A 22,325-nucleotide genomic window follows, 5' to 3' on the forward strand; every position below is an offset into this window, starting at 1 on the left:
ATTGTCCTATAATTTGATGAACTCCCCTGTGTGTGGAGCTTTTGACTGGGTGTTTATAAGATCTACATTTTATTGTAGAATATAATTCTATAGCCTTCGGTTCTTTCTTTGGTTACACAAGCAAAACCCTCAACACTGATGAAACTTTTTGTTACCTATCTCAAACTGTCAGCGACTGAGTAACTGTTGTAATTTTTTTATAAAAATTCTTTTCACAAGAGAATGTATCACATTATTCAGTTCATGCATGTCCTAAATAACCCACTGTGAAAAATTAGTGGATAGCTGTTCTATACATTCACCTCCTCTCAGGATGAACCTAAACATTGTGGTGTGGGGGTGCCAATCTGCCTGTCTGTACAAAGTGATTAAAGCCTCCATTTATGACCATGTTCTAAGATGTTCTCAAACTGATAAGAGCAAGAATATTAGGCACATAAAGGGCTGAAATGAGTTATGGATAATGAGGGCACTCTAGATGGCAATCAGTTGTCAGGGAAGCCATTTCTGTCTCCAGCATCTTGCCAAGATTCTTGTCATTACAATTTGTGTGGATTTTCAGAGTCCTTAAAATAAGAAGCTGCCATTCGTCAACTGCTAGTGCTTATGGATGCCTCTTCCTGCAAAGAGTCTCGATTGAGCATTTATACTCAGAGCTCCAGTGAGATTTTTATTTTTATTTTGGGACTACTCTGGGGACTGAAGACAGCCATTGAGCAATGAGTTTGATGTAAAATCACAGTCATGCCTCAACCTTTGAGGACTTATAGGAAGGATCTGTTTATCCTCTTCCAAGGTAAGGGCAGGTTACTCCTATTAACTGCAACCTAATGAATTCAAATTAAATACAAAGAGCATCATTGAAGTTAGATGTTTAGGATTAACTATTAACTAATCACGAAGTCGTCACTGGTCCTCATGCAACATCAAACCATTTGTGAGCAGTGACAGAAATAAATTGGACTTGTAGATATTGTGGCCAAACCTTGTAAATGTCATTAGGTGCAATGTTATCCAATATTGCAAGATCTTACAATATGTGTTAGCCCTCAAAATCTGTGTTAAGGGTGACTCTCAGCTATTACCACATCAGATTTTAGGTTAATATCTGTAAACCTGACTGAGCTGTAGCTTTTTTGTGTTGGCTAAAGTTGATTAGCTGTGTTGGCCATGTTTAATTGGGTTGACTCCAAAAGTTAGTTGTAGCTCTACACCCAGCGATTACTTTCTGAGTTTCATCAAAATCTGTCCAGTGGCTCATGAGATATTTATCTAACAGACAGATAAACAAACACATACAGAAACACAGGCAAAAGCATCACCTATTTGCCTTTGACAAAACAAATACATGTGGGTAGAGTTTTAAATAATGACAAGAGTGAACACACGTACAGTAAATGCCCCAGTTATTTCTCAGTGCACCTGAATATAAGCACTTTGCTCAAGTTGCCTTCTATCTCATGTTCCATTTTCACAGGGTGTCTGTGTGATGGGCCATAAAATACCTGCTGTCCATATGGGAGATGGGACAGCAAGGAGCAGCTAATCCCCTGAAATTCGCCCCCTCTTCACAAGAAAGGGGTTTCAATGGCCAGAAGTCAAAGTTTAGGGATCAAGTAGGAGGCGGGCAGCAGCTTGCGGCTCCACCTGAGCAGATTAAATGCTGATGTGCTGACTGAAAACTTCTGCACACAAAGAACAAAGAGTGTGGATTCCTGAGGTCCAGGGTCTGTGTGGGTCGGCTCTGGGGTCCCTGATGGCTCCTGGCAAAAAGGAGCAGCTCAGTCACTGGGCTAGGACCACCAGAGCGATGAAAAGATAATTCTGCCCCCCGCCACCACATCCACTGCCACGGGATCTCATGCAGTGTCAAACCATTTGTGAGCATCAACTGAGCCAGATTGGACCGAAAGGATATGAGTGGGAAACTTCAAAAGCTGCTCATGTTTCTGTGGATGTGAAAAGATTTGTATAACACATTCAGGTCCGATGGACTTTCCCATGTACACTGTGGACAGCCGTTTTTGTTGACATCTTCTAATAATGAATCTCTTATGTGTAGGAGCCCCTTTTTCCCCCCGTGGTCTTGGGTCCAGTTTCTAGTTGCCAGGTAGGGATGCTGTGCAGACCATTCCATCGTCTGTCCGACGCTTATGGAGAATCGCTGACTCGCTGGCTTCCAGGAACCAGGGTAAGTGGTTCCACTGCTGCACAGCATCTCTCAGTCTGCTAGTCATTTCTTTAAGACTCTGTGTCTGATAGCCAACTGTTATCTTATAGGAGGCTTTCACAGACAACTGGTATAAGTTAGGAAATGATTCTTAGCACCGTCTGCATCTAGTTCTTTTTCTGGTTCCTGGTAGCAGGAGAAGAACCAGTATCACTGCTGTATTAGTGTCTCTCCACTGGGTTTCTGTTAAATACAGAACTGGTTTCAAAATACTTTGTTTTTAAAGCTTTGCATGTCCTGTTACCTGAACATTTCTCTGAACTTGTCTGCCCTTATTCAAATTCTAATGTCTTAGGTCCTTTTAGATGTTCTAGATCAATCTGTAAGAGAGATCCTTCCTTTGCTCCAGAGATGTAGAACAATCTTTCTCTGTTAATTAAGCGAGGCCCCTCATTTGAAGCTTTTGAAAAGAAAAAATTATTTTATTTGGCTTTTAATTGTAATTAATTGGTTTGGCTTTTTTGTGTATGTTTCATCATCTCTTACATCTCATCCATTCATTTTCTATACCTACTTTTCTATGCAGGCTTAGATGCGAGCTGGTACCTAACTCCAGCAGTTAATGACTTTATATTTTTGGCTGTTGGTGTCTTTATTTTGTTTGTTTTATTGTTTTATTGTACAGCACTTTGGTCAACTTAGGTTGTTTTAAATGTCTTCTATAAAGACTGATTTGATTCAACAATGATGTTGAAAAAGATGTTGGGAGACACTTTAATGTGATATTTGATTGTTTTAACATACAGTATATTTAGCAGAAATCTAAAGGATGTTCAGACATTGACAGATTATTAAATCCTCTGTGGAAAGTTTAATATCTTGGGTTTGTCTCAGTAAAGATAATTAAATCCAACAATGATTTCGACTCCCTGCTTTAAACGTTGGATTTTCTGACGTGACACAAGGAATTCCCTGACATGTGGTTCTTATTGTGTTTCAGGTGCTGAAATGGAATATATATTTTTAATTATTTTACTGTTCAGTAGGACCTTTTTAACAGAAGCTCAGTTCAATGGATTCAACTGTGATGCCAGTTTTCACAGCCGCTTTCCTGGTGAGGATCTGAAAGATACAAAATGAACTGACTCTGTTTATAGATATTACAGATATTTCAATTAAAAATCCCAACTAGTTAAAATCAATATACTGTTCATGATCTAATGTGGCTTAAAAAAACTTAGAAGATGTTGCTTATCTCAGAGGTGTAGAGCAAGAACTAATTCTCTGAAATGTTGACTTTTACAGACATGATAAAAATGTGTCACTGGATTCAGGATTAGTTCATTTCTTTAACTCTATGCAAACATTTCATTTGAATATAAAAATAACAAGCTTTTTTTAATGTCCTGGATGCCTTTCTTTGTGTGTTTCTTTCAGCGGAGAGAGATATCAGTGTGTACTGTGGAGTTCAGACCATCACACTAAAGGTCAACTTTTGCCCCGTCCTCTTCTCCGGCTACACAGATACTGACTTGGCTCTCAACGGTCGGCATGGAGACGCACACTGTCGAGGATTTATTAATAACAACACCTTTCCTACAGTCATAATATTTAGTATCAGCCTGGCAACACTGGAGTCTTGTGGAAATATGCTGGTGGTAAGAAGAACCAAAACATTTGTGAAGAAATTTTGAAGGGTGTCAGTGCAACTATTGTCCCAAACACCATCATAACTCTGCAATAATCTGAGAAAAAACTTTTTACTTTTTTTAATGTAAATTTTATAAGAGATGTAAAAGAACTAAGATTAAAAAACTCCTAATCTGACTCATGTAGTGAGAGAGTGACTTTCAGGTCTCATGACCAAAGACTGAAAAGTAAGCCACAAACCAAATCAGCTGTTTAAATTTCTTAAAAATTCTTCAACATTGAGTTGAAGAAAATGTGAATTTTTATGTTTCTACTGTGTTTTTTGTAGCAGACAAGTTAAAAAGACCCTTTGTCTCCAGTTTTCAAGAGAATATTTTGAGCTAAAATATAACTAAATCTGTGGTAGCTTGGGTGAGCTCTACATTTTTGGGGAATTTGAAAGAAACCTGAAAAGCCTATAACAGTGAGAGAGACACTGGGTGAAAGATGACAAAAATTCCCACATGTTGATGTATAATTTATATATGTAACAAAAAGACTTGTGGTGGTAAGAAGAGTTTGCAAAAGATATGAAAATTTTAGTTAGCTCAAAAGTTACAATGTGAGACGTCGTCAACTAAGTGGAACATTTTATGGAAAAATCTGTGATTGTGTTGAAAACAACAAAAGAAATCAAAATTCCAATTTAGACATGTAAAATCCGTCTTTCTGTGACTTGTTTAAACTTTAATTGAGGTTTCTTCTGTGAAGTTTGTCTGTGCTTTATCGCTCAAAAGAGGGCTGGGCGTATTTTCCCCAAAGCCCATTGATCTCCTGATCTCCTTTTTTTCTTGCAGTTTTTTTTCTTTTTGTACAAATTGTGTCTATGTTGTGCAATGTACCACTACCGAAAGTCATAACACTCTAGTCCCAACTGAGCCTTATGTTTTGGTATGTAATTTGCACATTTCATTTCAAAGCTGGGCTGACATAGAGGACAAAAGTTTTGAAGAGGATGTTTCAATGCCTATGCATTGGTACTCAATAACTGTTTTTCAGTGTATCACTGCACATTTTGAATAATGTATTCAATTCAATTCAATTCAATTTATTTATATAGTGCCAAGTCACAAAAAAAGTCGTCTAAGGTCGCTGTACAAAAACATTCACATACATTATAAAACACGAAATTTTAAAAGTCATCTAAGGAAGCCAGCCAATTGTGTTGAATCTTCACTTTGTCGCAGTCTCCCATCCTGAGCAGCAAATGTATGATAGCGATATTGCTTATGAAGGACCAAAAGGAATAATAACTGAAACTTAAAGGTGAAAATAAAAAAACAAGGAAAAGTGTGAAGTCTCTCTGAGCTTTAGAGAAAAATGAAAAATTCCATGTGTTTTATTTCAGTTAGCATGTTGGGATGCTGATGTTTGTCCTTAAAAAAGCAGAACGGCTGTGACTCACATTCAGATTGTTCTGCTGCAGGTGTCCACAGCTCACGGACCCAATGCTTATGGGAACCGATCTCTGGTGCAGATTGGAAACATATCAGGCTACATCGACACACCTGACCCCCCAACCATCATCAGCTACCTGCCAGGTCTCCTGTACAGATTCAGCTGCAGTTACCCTCTGGAATATCTGGTCAACAACACCCAGCTTGCCTCGTAAGTTTCCTCTACATCAACTCTTACATCTTTAATTCACTTTGATAGATGAAAGAGAACCAGAAACCATGAAAACAATTGATGGTCATCTTCATTTTAACACTTAGAACTAAATTTCACTAAAAACATGGCTGAAAATGACTAAACTGACACACCTGGAATGTAAGGAAGAAACTACAGTAATGAAAATATATCATAGACTAATAGTTCTGAAAAAAAAAGTTAAAAACAGTGTTTACTTTTTGATGTCTCTGTATCCAAAAATTTTTTTATTTTCAAAGAATGTAGCTTAAGAGGTCAAACGTTTTTATCCTCACAACTGGTAAATAAAATGAGTGAAAGGTTATAATTCCTGCTATATGATGGTGTGTTTGGGTCACCCTGAAGAAACAAATGAAGATGTTTTTTTGTTCCAAAGTTTTAAGGTTAAAAGTCTAAACAGTGTTTCAAGTAATGGAGTTGTTTCCATTTTGTTTAAACCTTGTTGATAATGTTATGTGCTATCTGTCATGCAATATCACTAGATTTCACAGACAGAGTATGTGCTGTGACTGAACCTCTGCTACTACCACATCAAATTTCATCTCAGTATCTGTAAAACTGACTAAGTCATGACCATTTATGCATTTTTTAAAGGTCACTTGGCTGTTGCAGCCATCTTAAATTGAGTTGGCTTCAAAAGTTAATCAGTTGTAGATGCACATCTAATGATTACATCCTGAAAGTTTTGTTAAAATTCAGCCAGTGGTTCATGAGATATTTTGCTAACAAACAGACAGAGTTGACTTTAAACAGTTATGTTCAAAGTCTTAGAGAAAAATTTTGAGCAATCTGTTGTTGATCAAAATATGTATTTGTGATCAGTCTCAGCTACTACCACACCAGAGTTTAGCTTACTCTCAATAAAACTGACTGAGATGTAACCACTTAAGTGTTTTTTAAGCTCAGTTGCTGTGGTAGCCATCTTAAATCGGATCGACTTTAAGGGTAATTAAGATGTAGATGTATATTCAATAATTACTTTCTAAAAGTTTCATTAAAAATCATTCAGTGGTTCATGAGATACTTTGGTAAACTTTAGTTTTGTCCATTTGACTTTATTTCTAAATATTCTTCAAATTTTTTTTTCAACATTTGTCTTGAAATTCAGAAACAAAAAAATGTTTCTTTTTAAGTTTTTTTTTAATTATTATTATTAAGTGGCATTCATTGCCTTAATGCTGTAATACTATCATGACACGTAATATTTTCTTTACATCTGATGCTTTCATTAACATTCAATTGTTATCTAAAAAAACGTTGTCTGAAGTTAAGGTTAAAGGTTTCTTCTGTTTCAGCTTCACAGTTTTTAAGTAACTATTTCAGAGCTCCTCTTTCTAAAGTTAAATTTACAACATCTGGAAATATAAAGAAAATAAAAGAGAACTATTGTATACAGTAAAGAAAACAATAGCATTTAGTTACTGAAGATGGTGTGTTCTTAAAAGGAAAATTTAAAGTTAAATCATGTAAAGTGACCCTAGCTCTGAACATTATCTTTTCCAGACAGTCAATTAAGTGATTTTTAGTTTGTTCTTCAGTTTTCTGTCAGTAAATATATGACGATCTGCTCTCATTGATGTTTTTGTACATTATAAATGTTAAAATGTATCAAAAAGTACCAGAATCTGCTTTGAAATCTGTATTTCTTTTATTCTAACTGAAGGTCAGCAGCTGCTATCTCAGTGAAGGAGAGTAACGGCACGTTCATCAGCACCTTAAATCTGCTGCTGTACAACGTGAGTTCACATCCACAACATCCTTTTTGCACAGTAATTTTAAAGCACTTTAACCCCCTTTTATATTTGTGTCTCTGTATGAGTCATGCCATTTATAATTTTCTTCAATTCATTATTTTATGATCATGGGAGGATATATTGAAGTTGAGGATTGCAAATTTAAGTAAGGTACCATGATTATCAGTGGTTTTGTGAGAGTAACTCAGAGAAAACTAGCCAGAATGTCCACTGCTGTTTGGATAACATGTTTATCTGAGAATGGGATGTTTTGTCTACTACTGCCTTAGAGATAATGAGGAGATATACTGTAATTGTTGTTGCTGTGATTTGCAAAGAGAGAAAAACTGTTCAAACCATGTGAAACTTGAATTACAAATGTTCAAATACATTCTCTCCTTTATTTAATCATAATTAAAAAACTCCCGACAACAAAACCCTTTTTAAATTTTCTTTTGATTTATCTGTAGGACTCATCATACATTCAGCAGCTGTCCATCCCTGTGGCAGGACTGACTCTGAAGACACGGGTATTTGCAGCTGTTAGAGCCTCCAACCTGGACAGGAGGTAATCTTTTACCATCTAATAAACCAAAGTATGCTGGAAACACTTACAGTATGTTTGTTTTATCTCCTCATTATTGCGGGTCCCCCTTAATTCAGTCACATCTGTCCTTATTTACCTAAAACTTTTATTGTTTTAAGGAATTGGAATTACAAAATAAAAAATGTGATATTTAAAATAAACAACCCAAAAAAAGACTGACAAACCGAAACTAATTACTGACTTGTTCTCACACTTTGACACTAGAGGTTCTCAGCAAAGCAAGAGTGCACCGAAGATCCATTAAAAATAAAATGACCCTGTCAGTGTCGAAGGAAAAGAGACGAGTCTAAACTCTGTTAGGAGGCTATTGGCTATGACTAATATACGGTGGCCCTGAAGTGCAAACCACAACAACATCAACGAAGCACACAAACAAAAAACAGAAACGCAATTACATTAACAAACCGGAAAAGGTAGGTCCCAGTGGGAGACCTGAGAAATCGCTGATTGGACGACACCACTTTTGAGCCAGAAGTTCGGGCTTTAGCTCTTTCAGCGTTTCGGTAGGCGGGAAGACAATCACAGCACCATGTATTGCCAAAACTGTGGAAAAGAGCTGGTTGAGCAGTCACCGAACTTTTGCAGTTGTTGTGGCAAGAGGCTTCAAGAAATGATTACCGATAACATTCATATCGTAGAATGTTTTGCAGTTAGATTTATATCATGTTTTGTGGTTTGATTCACGACAGGAGCTAGGGGAGGCTGGGAAAGAAAAGGGAGGGAAAATAACCTCTGTTTTTTGTGTGTGTTTGTCTGTAAGGCGTAGCTGTGGCCGACAACAGCGAGTTAATAAAAACTGTTCAGCTTCCACGAGAGTCGCCCTTTGTGTGAGCTAACGCATAACCAGGAAAGTGTTACAATATTTCCAACAAACGCGCTAAAACCAGAAAAACTTCCGGTTCAAAAGTGGTGTCGTCCAATCAGCGATTTCTCAGGTCTCCCACTGGGACCTACCTTTTCCGGTTTGTTAATGTAATTGCGTTTCTGTTTTTTGTTTGTGTGCTTCATTTTTTGTTTGTGTGCTTCGTTAATGTTGTTGTGGTTTGCACTTCAGGGCCATTATACTAATAAGAGCAAATACATCATTTTCCCAAAACGAAAAAAAGAATCTGTCTCAGAGGAGACCCATGACTGCAGAAAAACTTAGTTGAACCACCTGAAGAAAGCCTCCAGTTCCTAGTTTCATATTCAGCAGTTAAAGAGCTATTTCAAAGAGGTTTAGGCATTTGGACCACCTTAGGTCAACTCTGATTCAAAATCTAAAATATGTTAACTTGTCAAACCTGCTATAAATTATTCTACACAGAATTTATATATGTGAAAATACAGTTTGTGATTTATAAAATCTAAAGTGCCTCTTAAAGTATTCACCCCCATTGGATGTTTTCTGCTTCTATTGCTGTCAAAAAACAGTAATGATCACTATAAATTGGCCTTCTTTACAAAAAAATGCCTTCAGTGTCAAAGTGAAGCTACATTTCTACAGAGTAAAACTAATTAAATAAAAATATTTGATGCAAAACAGGTAAGTGCATAAATATTGATTTAAAAACTGTCCTAATTTAATTCAGAGAAAAGATTATTGAAAAGTAAAGCCAGTGGATGGAGACAAAAGGATTTCCAAGGCCCTAAACATGAGGAGATGGAAGGAATATGGAACATGTGTAAATCTACCAAGAGCAGGACGTCCTCACAAACTGAGTGACTGTGAAGAAGGAGAATAGAGAGAGACCACCAAGACACCTGGGAGCTCTCTGAAGGAGCTCCAAGCTTCAGCAGGTGAGATGGAGAGACTGTACAGATAACAGCTGATGATCAGGTTCTTCACCAGTCTGAGCTTTATGGGAGAGGGACAAACAGAAAGACTCTGTTGAAAAGAACTCAGATTAAATCTTGACATGAGTCTCTAGACAATCTATACAAACTCTAGTCAAGATTTAATCTGAATTTCCTTCAACAGTGGTTTTCTGTTTGCCACTCTCCTATAAAGCTCAAACTGTTGAAGAACCCGGGCAACTGTTTTTGTAGCTCAGTCTCTCCCATCTGATCTGCTGAAAACATCCTAGAAACTGTATATTTGTACAATTTAAAAAAAAATGGATTGTATTGGTCTCATCTAAAAGGAAAATATATAAAAGAACTTACAACTTGTGTTTTGAAGACAGTCCAGTGTTTGTAAAAAGGTTAATCCAGGTTTGATTAAGTGTTGATCTTGAAATGCAGCAAAGTGCTAAAAATGGAGCCCTAAAAATGCCCATTTACCAAAACATGCATTGACTGGATCCAAAGCGCATGGACCACATCTCATGTGAACACTCTTTAAATAAAGGAGAAAAACAAGTTTACTAATGATTGTTACTGGTCTAGTTTGAATATGTGAACAGAAATGATAAAACTCAGGGTCATGTTCTTCACTTCATCTGTCAGTAGTTTTAATATGTATGATCAGTTTATTTTACTTGGGTTTATATTTTATATGTAATGTTATTTAATATGTAATATGTTATAACCCCTCAAAATATCCTGTTAGAATCCATATTTCTGAGGTCGGAGGCTAATTCTAGTATATATAAATCTGCATATAATGGTAATTAGGAGAGTTCAACACATGATTTAATTCTGTTTCTCCTCAGGCCTGAATTATCAACAGATTGCACTTTCTTTTGCAAGTGCAAATTAGGATTTTGTGCATCTTTTTATTTCACAGAGCCCCATCAAACTGCATTGCCACCAAACAGTTCTCTCTGCTGATGCAGTTTCTACACATTTTAATGAGGTGCTGTGCATTTAGAGAAAAAAACCCATCAAATTGATGTAAATACCTGCTGGAGCAAAACATGTTTCTCAGAAACCAGCTCTGTCTGTGTCACACAGTTAGCATGAAATATTTACTACCTACCATGAGCTGGTAGTAATTGCAACTCAGGTGAAATAACTGAGGAAGAAGAGCAATCTGATGCACTGCTGTCTTCACAGAAAGAGGGCAGGCATATCAGAAAAGTTATAATTCGTATTCCTTATAACTTTACAATTTTATCCTCCTTAAAAATGTTAAACTGTTTCAGTGACGAGTGTCATGTTGTTGCATCGACAGTTAAACTGGTAAAGAAAAAAAAGTATAAAAAACTTTTTTTCTCATTTACATTCAGAAAATAAAACTTTATGATTATAAAACATTCTCTGGACCGTACGTTTGTACATGACACCTAACAGCAGCATAATGATCACTTCAGGATCACTTTCTTCATGCTCCTCAAACCTTTTTAATGTCAAACAGATGGAATGTTCTAATGGACTACTGCTACACCACGCCGTCTGGAAACCCTAACGATGAGCTTCGCTACGATCTCTTCTTTAGGCAAGTCCAATTTAAAAGCAGATTTATGATTTAGTTCAGTTCTGGATTTTCTCTTGCCATCTTGTTTTTAATTTAAAAAAATGCTGAAATTTACTGTTTTTGAGCCAGTTGTGACAAAGACCCGCAGACGACTGTGTTTGAGAACGGGAAGAGCCAAATGGGCCGCTTTTCCTTTGAAGTATTTCGATTTGTAAAGCACAAGAACCAGAAGATGTCCACCGTCTTCCTGCACTGTGTTACCAAGCTGTGTCGAGCAGATGACTGTCCAATGCTCATCCCGGTGAGATTAACACAAATACTCTGCTTTAATATATGGCAAACATGTGGCAAAACGACTCAAAAAGAATTATAAAAAAGTTTATTTTATGAGGAAAACATTTGATGAAAAGTCTTCAAACTTGTAGATTCAATCACTAAAGGAACAGCAACATGACTTCATACTTAGTTTTATCCATGTTTCACACTTTGTCTACTCAACAAATCAGTCTGATTTGTCATATGTATGGGTTTTGGTTCTGTTATGATTTAGGTTTTTCTTGTTGGATTCTTGTATTTGCTTTATTGTCCTTGTCTTGTATTATTTTGTCTTCTTTATACCTTGGTTCTGTTTTGTCACTATCCACCTGTCCTCTGCTCAGTAGTTTCTGGTTTCCTGTCACACCCATCTCCACCTGTCTGTAATTGTAATCACTCACCTGTGCCCACATCCCATGATTTCCCTGTGCTTTAAAATCTGGTCATTTTCTCCACCTCCCCGCCGGTTCATTGTTGATTGTTGTTGTTGCCATCGTTCGTTCCGTTTGTCATGTTTATCGTCTCTTTGTTCCTTAAAATGCCTTGTCTCGCCTTGCCTTCGTTTTGGATATTTTGTTATTGTTAGTTTCCTTTTTGCTGCCACGCCAGCCCTTTGTTTTCTATTTTATTTAAATAAATTTTTGTTTTTTAGTAGTGAGTCTGCGCCCTGGGTTCCTCTTGCTCTCCACCATTCTTGACATGATTTAAATACATGACCTCTGTGTACATTAGCTATTTTTAGTTTTGACAGAACTGGACTTTCAAATTAAATGTACATACAGGTGGAAGACCAAATGAGTCAGACTGTGCAGAACTGTGTAAAAGTGTTAATCAAAAGTTTGCATCCATCTAGAAACAATACATGGAAGTTAGGAGACTCGAAACTGCTGAAAGACTCTAAACACATGACAAGACAACACACCTGTCAAGATTAAATTAATCCAAACATTCCCAAGTTTGATCATTTTCAACATGGCTCCCTGGCTACCCTTAACATCTTGTCAATTGTTCTGAATTCTCATGGGTTTTTTTTCCCCATAACATTTGCTTGCATTTGACTCACATGACTTTGTCTTTTCAGAACTATTTTATTTAGTACTGAAGTGTCTTCAAAAGGTGGATGTTCTTCTGGGTCTTCATAATTGCAGCAACAATGTACTGCTCAAAAGAAATGACTTTACAGACATCAGTTTTTCTTGAACAGTGAGAGTTTATTCAAAATAACAGAGTCTGTGCCGAATCGGGACTTCTGGCCCAATCTGTGAAGATCCCCCGTTTCTCTGGGGCTGCTTCTTTTTATTAACCTTTACCACACCCAGTTGTCGAGTAAAAAACACACACGTCCGACTGGGACGGACCTTAACAGTCTGACTTGAAGTACATTCAATTCCCTTTATGGTGATAAGCTGGGGTCTTCAGACGTGCAACAGATAACTTTCCATATATGCATTCACTGCAGTAGCTTCAGACAATGTGAGCTTAGGAGAACACAATCCACTTCCCAAGAAGGGATTGTAGCTGAAGACAATGCCTCCACTTGGAAGTCAGGCCCCATCGCAACACAGTACAGATGTAGCCCAGACACCTCAGTACCAGTGTTCAAAACAATACCCATCAAGATGGCATCTAGAATTCAAACAGTATCAGATGGGTTAAATAAAATCAGTGTTTTTAATTTTTGCTTTTTAAAACAAAATTTGAAATGTTGAACTGTGTGAGCAAAGCCCAATTTTCATTATTATTTTTAGGTATATTAAGGACATGACTGGACCTGTAAAAGCTGCCAAAAATAAAAGCGTCCATGGACATCAAGTGTTTGGGGGGAGGGCCCAATGTTGGACTCAGGCACAATGAAAGACTAGAGACGGGTCTTGTTGACTAAATGCTGGATTTAGGTGGGGTGCAGGACCAAGGCCTTATCATGGTTCATTGCCTTGGCTGGAGCTGAGGCTGAAGAGAGGAGCAGACTGAGGGGCACTGAAGGCCAACCCTAACTATAGGATTTATCAAAAAGGAAAGTCTTAAGTCTAGTCTTAGTTAGAACTAAGATTTAAAATTCTATTTTGAATTTGATAGGGAGCCAGTGGAGAGAAGAAAAAAAACTGGAGAAAAATAACCTCTCCTCCTAACTGTCATCAAAACTCTGGCAGAAGCATTTTGGATCAACTGAAGACTTTTTAGAGGGTTTTTGGGACACCCAGAAGAATTACAATAGTCCAGCCTAGACGTGTTAAATACATGAGCCTGTTTTTCTGCATCGTTTTGGAATAAGATATTACACCGGTGGAGGAAAGCGGTAGTGGTAAAAGAAATATCCTGATCAAAAATAACAATATTAAGGTAACAAGGTTCTTTACCTTAGAACTAGAAGCCAAATTAAAGCCATATATAATTCACAACCCCAATTCCAATGAAGTTGGGATGTGTAAAACATAAATAAAAACAGAATACAATGATTTGCAAATCCTTTTCAATCTATAGTCAATTGAATACACTGTCTTTTTATTGTTTTTTTTTTTCTTTGTAAATATTCACTCATTTTAAATTTTATGCCTGCAACTTGTTCCAAAAGCACTGGGACAGGGGCATGTCTACCACTGTGGTACATCACCTTTCCTTTTAACAGGTGCACTTCGGCGAAGTATTTACCTACAATTCATCGCTACATGTGATGTTTTGAATTTATTTATTTTTTATTATCTTTTTTGATAATGAAAGAGTTTTGAATTAAACAACGGAAAAAGCAGTTTTCAAATGTAAAGTACTGAAATAATTCTTGTTTCACTCTGCTGTACATGTGTGAATACTATCAAACGTTGCTCCGTATTCAACAAGTCATAACAAAACACATTTGAACAGCCAAATATCTCCAGAAATGATTTTGGAAAGCAAAAATACCGATACTGTACTCGCCCCAACCTTGCTTGTGAACAACTAAGCCTTTCGGGGAAGCCTTTATACCCAATCATGACAGTCATCTGTTTCCAATTAACCTGTTCAATGACGCAATGCTCCAAACAGGTGTCTTTTGAGCATTCCTCAACTTTCCGTCTTTTGTTGCCCCTGTCCCAGCTTTTTTGAAACGTGTTGCAGGCATCAAATTCAAAATGAGTGAATATTTGCAAAAAAACAATGAAGTTTATCTGTTTGAACATTAAATATTTTGTCTTTGTAGTGTATCCAATTGAACATAGGTTGAAAATGATTTGCAAATCCTGTTAGAATGGGTTGTAATTTCAAATCTCCAGGAGATGATTTCAGCTTTTCTGGGTCATGTTATTTACACAATATGTGCTAAGAAATTGGACCACTGAGAGAGGAGGGGGATCGGTCAACCAACATGAGCTTTCTGCTGTCTGTCGCAGATCTGTGGCAGCAGAAAAAGGAGAGAGATCTCAGAAGGAAAGGACTCAAGCACATCGACTGGAAATGCTGTTCTCACTGCTGGGCCGATCATCACTCGAAGTGGTACAGTTCATTCCTCTTTTTCCTCTGTAACATCTACTTTATGTGTGTGTGTGTTTTATATATATATATATATATATATATATAGCTGTGTTTTAAAACTTATTTGTGAAATGTTGTGTTTTTTAGTATTTGTAGTATTTTTTAGCAGTAGATATTTTTAATGAGTCAAGTCATAACAATTTACATAAAATTTATATTAATGTTTGTAATATATAAATGTTTCAGTCTATTATTAACTTCCACATTAATGCTGTATAGTAATAATAATAATAATAATAATAATAATAATAATAATAATAATAATAATAATAATAATAATAATAATAATAATAATGGAGTTGCTTGAGATTGAGCTTTAAATGTAAACTATGGGATAAATAAAGCAACTAGCTCCAAGTTGCAGTAATAGTATGTAATGTTTACTTCAGTCCTGCATGGACACTTGAGCAGATCAATATGTCCACCACCAAATTGTACTTTGCAGTTTTGGACACCTTGTAACCTTAGTCAGTTTTGAGTACAAAAAGAAGCTACGGGTCTCTTTGTACTCACATCGTACCTCCTTTCTGTCTGTTTTGTACTGATCTTGGCAGCTGCCCTAATATTGTTGATTTAATGTTGCTGTAATACACTTTTTAAATGAAGAAAAAGAAATTTAGACTGTGGTCCACCATGACAGTAATGTAAATGCATGTGACTGTGTGTGTGTGTTTGTCTGTTAACAAAATATCTCATAAACCAGTGGACAAATTTCAATGATAACCTTCACTGATTAACTTTTGGATTCAAGCTGATTCAGATTGGACCAGGAGGGACCTTTCCACCTTTTTCTGGTTAAGAACTATGGCCTCAGACTTAGAGAAGCTGACTCTCTTCCCAGCCACAGAGATGTGTTAACCATGACAGCCCCACAACATGTCAGGGTGAATCTCATCCATCCTTGGCATCTTGCCACCAGGGAGCTTTTAATTACCTTAGTGACCTCTGCCATGATAATGGACTCACCTTCCCCTAAGTCTTCAGACTCTGCCTCCTCAAAAGTAGGCATGGTGACAAGAAGTAAGAGATACTTGAAGTGCTCCTTCCACTGTCTGGCAATATGCCCAGTACTCACATCGTATCTCACCCAGTTACTCACCCAAACCAAGCACAACCTGGGATGGGGCCTGCTTTCACTTTCTGAGTCTTCGAATAGTTTCCCTTACAAAAAAATCCCATGAAAATCACATGTGACTTTCACATGTGATTTTTTTGTGGATTATGTGAACCACATGTGGAAAATGGGAATCACATGTGGAAATATGTGATTTTTTTGTGGATTATGTGAACCACATGTGGAAAATGGGAATCACATGTGGAAATATGTGATTTTTTTGTGGATTATGTGAACCACATGTGGAAAATGGGAATCACATGTGATCACGTGAATTTCGTGGGATTTTTTTGTAAGGGTTGCTATAACCTCTTCAAACCCAACCAAAACTTCTTCTCCATGGGCTCTCTGAATTCCTTCCACACCTGAATTTTTTGCATCCACAACCACAGAAGCTGCAGTCCTTCTGGCCACCCTGTACCTGTCAGCTGTTTCAAGAGCCCTCTGGGACAGCCTAGCCCTAAAGGCCTCCTCCTTCAGCTTGACGGCCTCCATCACTTCTGGTGTCCATCAGTGGGTACTTCGGTTGCCACTACAACAGACATCATTGAACTTCAGGCCACAGCTCATGGAAGCCACATCTGCAATAGAAACTCTGAACATGCCCCACATAGGGCCACAGGTCCTATGCTTGAACATGGAGTGTGGTATAGACAGCCCATGCCTACCATGGAAGTCCAGTAACAGAACACCACTCAGGTTCAGATCAGGGAGGTCATTCTTCCCAATCAGACCTCTCTAGATGAATCCCTCATTGTCCACATGACCACTGAAGTCACCCAGGAGAATAACAGGATTCCCAGATGAGACTCGAGACTCCAAGAAGGCCAGGTAATCTGAACAGCTGTTTGGTGTATTAGCACAAACAACAGTCAGAACCTTCTCTCCTGCAGCTCAAAGCTGCAGAGAGGAGATCCTCTCGTTCACCAGGGAGAACTCCAACATCGTGACATTCAGCCAGGGGGGCTTGTGAATTTCCCCACACCTGCCTGACGCCTCCCTTCCTGGATAACTCAAGAGTAGGAAAGAGTCCAGACCCTCTCCAGGAGTTGGGTTCCAAAGCCTAAGCTGTGTGTAGAGGTGAGCCCAACTATATCTTGTTGGTATTGCTCAATCTCACACACAAGCTCCAGCTCCTTAGCTGCCAGAGAGTTCTTGTGTTAGCTGAAGTCAATTAGATGTGGTGCCCATCCTGAATTGGCTTGACTCTAAAAAGTAATTGGTTGTGGATGTATATGCAGTGATTGCTATCTGAAAGTTTCATTAAAGTTTGTTAAGTTATTTATTTTGCAGACAGACAATATTGACTTTAGGTGTTAATGCCAAAGTTTTAAGCAAAAATGCACCGTGTAGCACTGAGAGCATGTGTTGGGAACGACTGTCAGCTACCACACCAAATTTTCACATAGTATGAGGAAGACTGAAGTTTCATTAAAATCAGTCAGGTAGTTCATAAGATATTTTGTTAACAAACAAACAGGGCTGACACCAACAGTTGATAGCAAAGTTTTAAAAGCAGATTTGGCACAATCCATTAGCACTTTGAGTATATGTTGGGGATGACTCTCAGCCAATACCACCACACTACATGTGTGAAATTGGTTGAGTTCTAAAGTTGCTTATCTGTAGCAGCCATCTTAAATGCAGTTGACTCCAAAAGTTAATGAGTAGTAGATGAGCATCCACTTTCTCAGAGTTTCATTAAAATCTATTCAGTGGTTCTTTGGCAGTGGGCAATAATAATCAATGTAGTTGAGTTTAGGTAAGAGCATGTTGTTCTCACAAAATCTACACAAATATACCATGTTTAATAATATGTGGTCACACATAAAACTCATGTAAACACATGATGAACAGCAAGTGTTCAAAATGTTTCAAAATCATACATGCGAAATATGAGTTTCATATATGTAACATGTAAATTTAAATAACATGTTACATTTTAATTAATTCATATGATTTCCACATATGAAGTTTATGTGGGTTTTCTGTAATGGTGGTGCCTTAACCTGATGTACAATGCTGATTGGTTTAAAAGCTCACTGAGGTCCACCAAAGGTCTAGCAAAGATTAAAGATGGCGATACAATAAGTTCTGTATCAGTATCAGCCCTCTTGTTCAAATATAGTTAGTCCTGGTTCCGTAAAAAAATAAAATTAAAATAATACAGACTTGTCACTCCTAAATTCTCACTCCATTCAGTCCACCTGTGGAATTAATTAGCACCTGAAGCCACAAAGTTTTCTTTTGTGGGCTACGGCACAATAAAAAAATAAAAAATACTTGAAAAATTCTTGCAGAAATTTTGAAGGCCATTTGCTGTGCTGTGCAGAGCCTGGAACAAAAGGCTACATGCTAATTATTAAAATTCTCAATAAATGTTCAATAAATAGTTAAAACTTCTTGTGTGCAAATGGTCCTTTATGTGCAAATTCATGCTTAAAGTGCAGTGCTAAACAAAGTGCTTGTTAAAGTGCTAGTTAAAGTGCAAAGGTGCTCTTAAAGTGCTATACAGGTTATGTTTGTAAATAGTAGTCCCAGTAATGAAGACCTCCTTAGTAATGACCTCTTCATTACTCTGACAGTTACTATTGCATCAAACTTTATGTAACCAAATAACTAATCAGTTGTAGAGGAACCTTCAGTTATTACTATGTGACAGTTTCAATATTTCAAAGAATATACAGTTTTAAAGTATTCTCAATGTAATCCAATCGGGTTTTTGGGTAATCTTTGGCAATAGTAACTTGAAATACAAATGAAAATAATTGCACACATTTTATGGCTGAGCAACTTGTTTTGATGTATATTTTGATGCACTTTTTTGTTTGAAGCGCAATAAAGTTACCTAGTTATCTAGCAAACCCATTCAGAGTTGGATATCAATAGGTCCTGCTTTAATCTAAGAATAAAAGGATACTTTATGATGTACTGCTGTATTATTTTAATGTTAGGTCTTGTTTTTTCTCTCTCTCTTCTTTTACAGAAGAAACACCAACTAATAATTCTCAGCTGGGTAAGCTCACACGCTGTCATCAACATAAAATGACACTGTCAGGGTGGGTGGAGATTGCGGCGAACCCAATGCGCAGATTCATCTTAATTCCAGACATAAAAAAATTAATTTAAAATAAAAAGAAACAAAAACAAAAAAGCTGATGAGAAAAATAATGTTGAATTCTTTTATTAGATTGGACTAATAAGACACACCCACCTAATAGAATAATTCAACATTATTTTTCATCACCTGGTCTCAAGACATGAAAGATATTGAGAAAAAAATTAACATTTTTCATAAAAATATTAATACAAAATTATGAAATCCATTTAAATAAGATACAACTAAAGGTGTCTTATTTGTTCAATCTAATATAACAATTCAACATTAACTCTTGGTCAGACCTTCACGTGACATGGAGGTTATTATTTTTATTTTTCAAGTGTCATTAGTTTGGTAATTTGTTGATGGTCCTGAAGTGAACCACTGTGTTTAGGAGGTGGGAGACACAGAGGGTTTTTTTTTTAATTTATGAGAACGACCCGGAGGTCTCACTGCCAGCACCGTGTCAAACAGCAGGATGACACCACAAAGTCTGCCTCGAGTCCCCCTGGTGGTCTGGTGCACTGCCGTTTTGTGGAGTAAGTTTGCATATGTTTTTGGTGTTTGCAGCATTTTTCTTTTGCTGCATTTTTTTCTTTGTATTTGTTTTTTGTGTTTGTGTGTTTTGAAGTTGGCTTCATTAATGTGTTTGTGGCATGTTTAACCGTTTGGAGTTCGTTCTGCAATTTGCTGTTCGTTTTGCCGGGTTGCTGTGCATTTGCACCTGTCAGCCACTGTACAGGACACTCTTTATGATGCAGCAGTAAAAGTTCTTCAGCAGAGATGGGGAAGGTTTATCATAGTCACAGTTTCCAGGCAGGTAGGGACTGTGGCTTGCTGTAGCAAGCGATTGAAAATAAATACTGCAACAGGGTGATTGGCACATTATTTCAGCTCTCTCCCTGGTACTTCATCTGGTCCTGGTGCCTTGCTGGTGTTGATACTGTGCAGGACCTGCAGGACCTGGTGCTGCTGGAAGGTGAGTGACTGGTCATGTTCTGCTGGTGTCAACAATGTGCCTTCTGCCTGCCTGCAGTCCTCCTCAAAGCAAGAGAAAGTGTTAAGTTGATCCATGAGAGAAATGTCAGTGGTACAAGAAATGTTGTGCCATTGTTTTTAATCTGTCATGTTTTGAATATCATGCCATGTGGAAGGGGGTTGTTTCCCTGAAGTCAGTCTCTATTCATTATATCTGGCTTTAGCAGCTTTGATGCCTTTGCTCAAGTCCATTCTTGTCCTCCTGTAGGCCTCCCTGTCTCCTGAACTGAGTGCTGATCTGGCCCAGTGACCTGACAGTGCTGTTGAACCAGGGTTTTTGGTTGGGGAATTGTTTGATCTGTTTCCTTGTAGTTGCATTATCCATGCAGAAGTTGGTAAATGACAGCACAAAGGAGGTGAAAAGCTCAATGTCTGGATGCTGAAAGAGTTGCCAGATGGTGTTCTCAAAATTTTGAATTTAATTTACCATTTTGAATTTGATGGCAGCAACACATCTCATAAGCAACACATTTCATTGTTCTGTGCCAAGCAAAACTTGGCACAGGACCATGTTTACGTCTATGAAGCATTCCCTCTGTTTTAACAACAATCTGAGACCTGCTGCTGGATCTTTTTCTCTTTAGTATGGAGAACGTGATGTCTATAGTTTCCTAAATAATTTCAATTTTTGATTCGGCTGACCACAGGCCAGTTTTTCACTTTGCCTCAGTCCATTTTAAATAACCTTGGGTCCATCTATTGTGAATAAAATATGGTTTTGTGACATTTTTAAATTATTTTATTTACATTTCCCACAATCCCAACTTTTGCAGAATAGAAAAGTTATAGTCATTTTTGTGTTGACTAAGATTGATTTGTTGTGATGGCCATCTTAATTTGTTGTTACTTGGTGATATATAAATAAACTGAACTGAATTTGGGTTGACTCCAAGAGTTACTCAGTTGTAGATGTACATCTAATGATTACTTTCTGAGAGTTTCTTTAAAATCTGTCTAGTGGTTCATGAAATATTTTGTTAACAAGACAGACAAATGAACACGTGTGAAAAACTACTAAGACTGATAGGTTTGTGTATCAACTGTTGTTGTTTTTGCATGTGTGAAACTAAAAACAAAATACTAAAAAGAATGTTTTTGTGTTTTTGCTGTGACAGGCAATCTGAAAACTCCCGAATTTCAGATGAATACAGTGACGAGCGTTCTCATCTCAGGTGTGATCATTTTGGGTGTCATAAGTGTTTGCTTCTTCATCTTCTCCCTTACACTCCTGAAAGGCAAGACTTTTCCTGTCACCAGTGTGTCTGGAGTCCACAACCCAACCTTCAACTGAGCGCCCAAACGCACTTCCCAGCAGACACTTGAACTCATCTCTCAGATCTGAACATGAAGTTAAGAAGAAACATGAAACCCGTGCATATAGTTGTTTTACTGGAGAACAGATGTTGAATTAGAAAACCCTTCCCATGGCTGTGTTAGTGTAGATACAGCAGAAACTTTATTGTGAAGTCCTGGCTTTTACATTTCAACCACAAGACCACAAAAAATTACATAAGAAAAAGAAAGTTTAAGGTGAGAACAATGTTCATGTAATACCTCACATGTACATAGAAATAAAAAAAATGTTGATAAAATGAAATAAATAAATGGAAGGAAGGAACATATAGGAGTATTAAAGGGATAGTCCAGCCTTTTTTGAAGTGATGTTCTGTATAATAGTTATCAATGGTTTGTACGTTATCAGCTATAACATCACTCATAGAGCATGAAGTATGGAGACAAAGGCAAACAAACATGAACGTTGTTCATTTCTTAAACGAATAACATCCATGTTATTATGTGAATGAATGTTTGTTAAGCATAGAAGGATCAGTTCAAAGTTTACTTAACTCCTCGCTGACTGACTCATTCAGCAACCTCAGCACCATCAGAATAAAAAGTCTCTCCCGTTGAGATATATTATAAATAGAGAAATGTCATGTTACACTGTGACTGACAGCATTACAGTCTGTTAGGAGGTGGTGTAGGCAGGACTTTATTATCAAGGGGACAGCCTCATGTCTCAAGTATGCAGCCTCGGGCTCCAAAAATACAACATGGCAGCTCC

At 37.4% G+C, this 22,325-nt stretch overlaps 1 protein-coding gene across 1 annotated transcript; it reads left to right on the forward strand.

The window, feature by feature from the left end:
• Positions 1-1,330: 1,330 nt before the first annotated feature.
• Positions 1,331-21,923, forward strand: LOC108247186 (zona pellucida like domain containing 1). Its single transcript, XM_037979143.1, has 11 exons — positions 1,331-2,191; positions 3,171-3,284; positions 3,608-3,828; positions 5,286-5,467; positions 7,173-7,245; positions 7,713-7,810; positions 11,127-11,207; positions 11,316-11,487; positions 14,867-14,969; positions 19,109-19,138; positions 21,376-21,923. Exons 2-11 carry the CDS (start codon positions 3,179-3,181, stop codon positions 21,549-21,551), a joined length of 1,242 nt encoding a protein of 413 aa, XP_037835071.1. The 5' UTR covers positions 1,331-2,191; positions 3,171-3,178; the 3' UTR covers positions 21,552-21,923.
• Positions 21,924-22,325: the final 402 nt, after the last annotated feature.

The sequence above is a fragment of the Kryptolebias marmoratus genome, linkage group LG13 (genome assembly GCF_001649575.2).
Source record: "Kryptolebias marmoratus isolate JLee-2015 linkage group LG13, ASM164957v2, whole genome shotgun sequence".
Classification (NCBI taxonomy): Eukaryota; Metazoa; Chordata; class Actinopteri; order Cyprinodontiformes; family Rivulidae; genus Kryptolebias; species Kryptolebias marmoratus.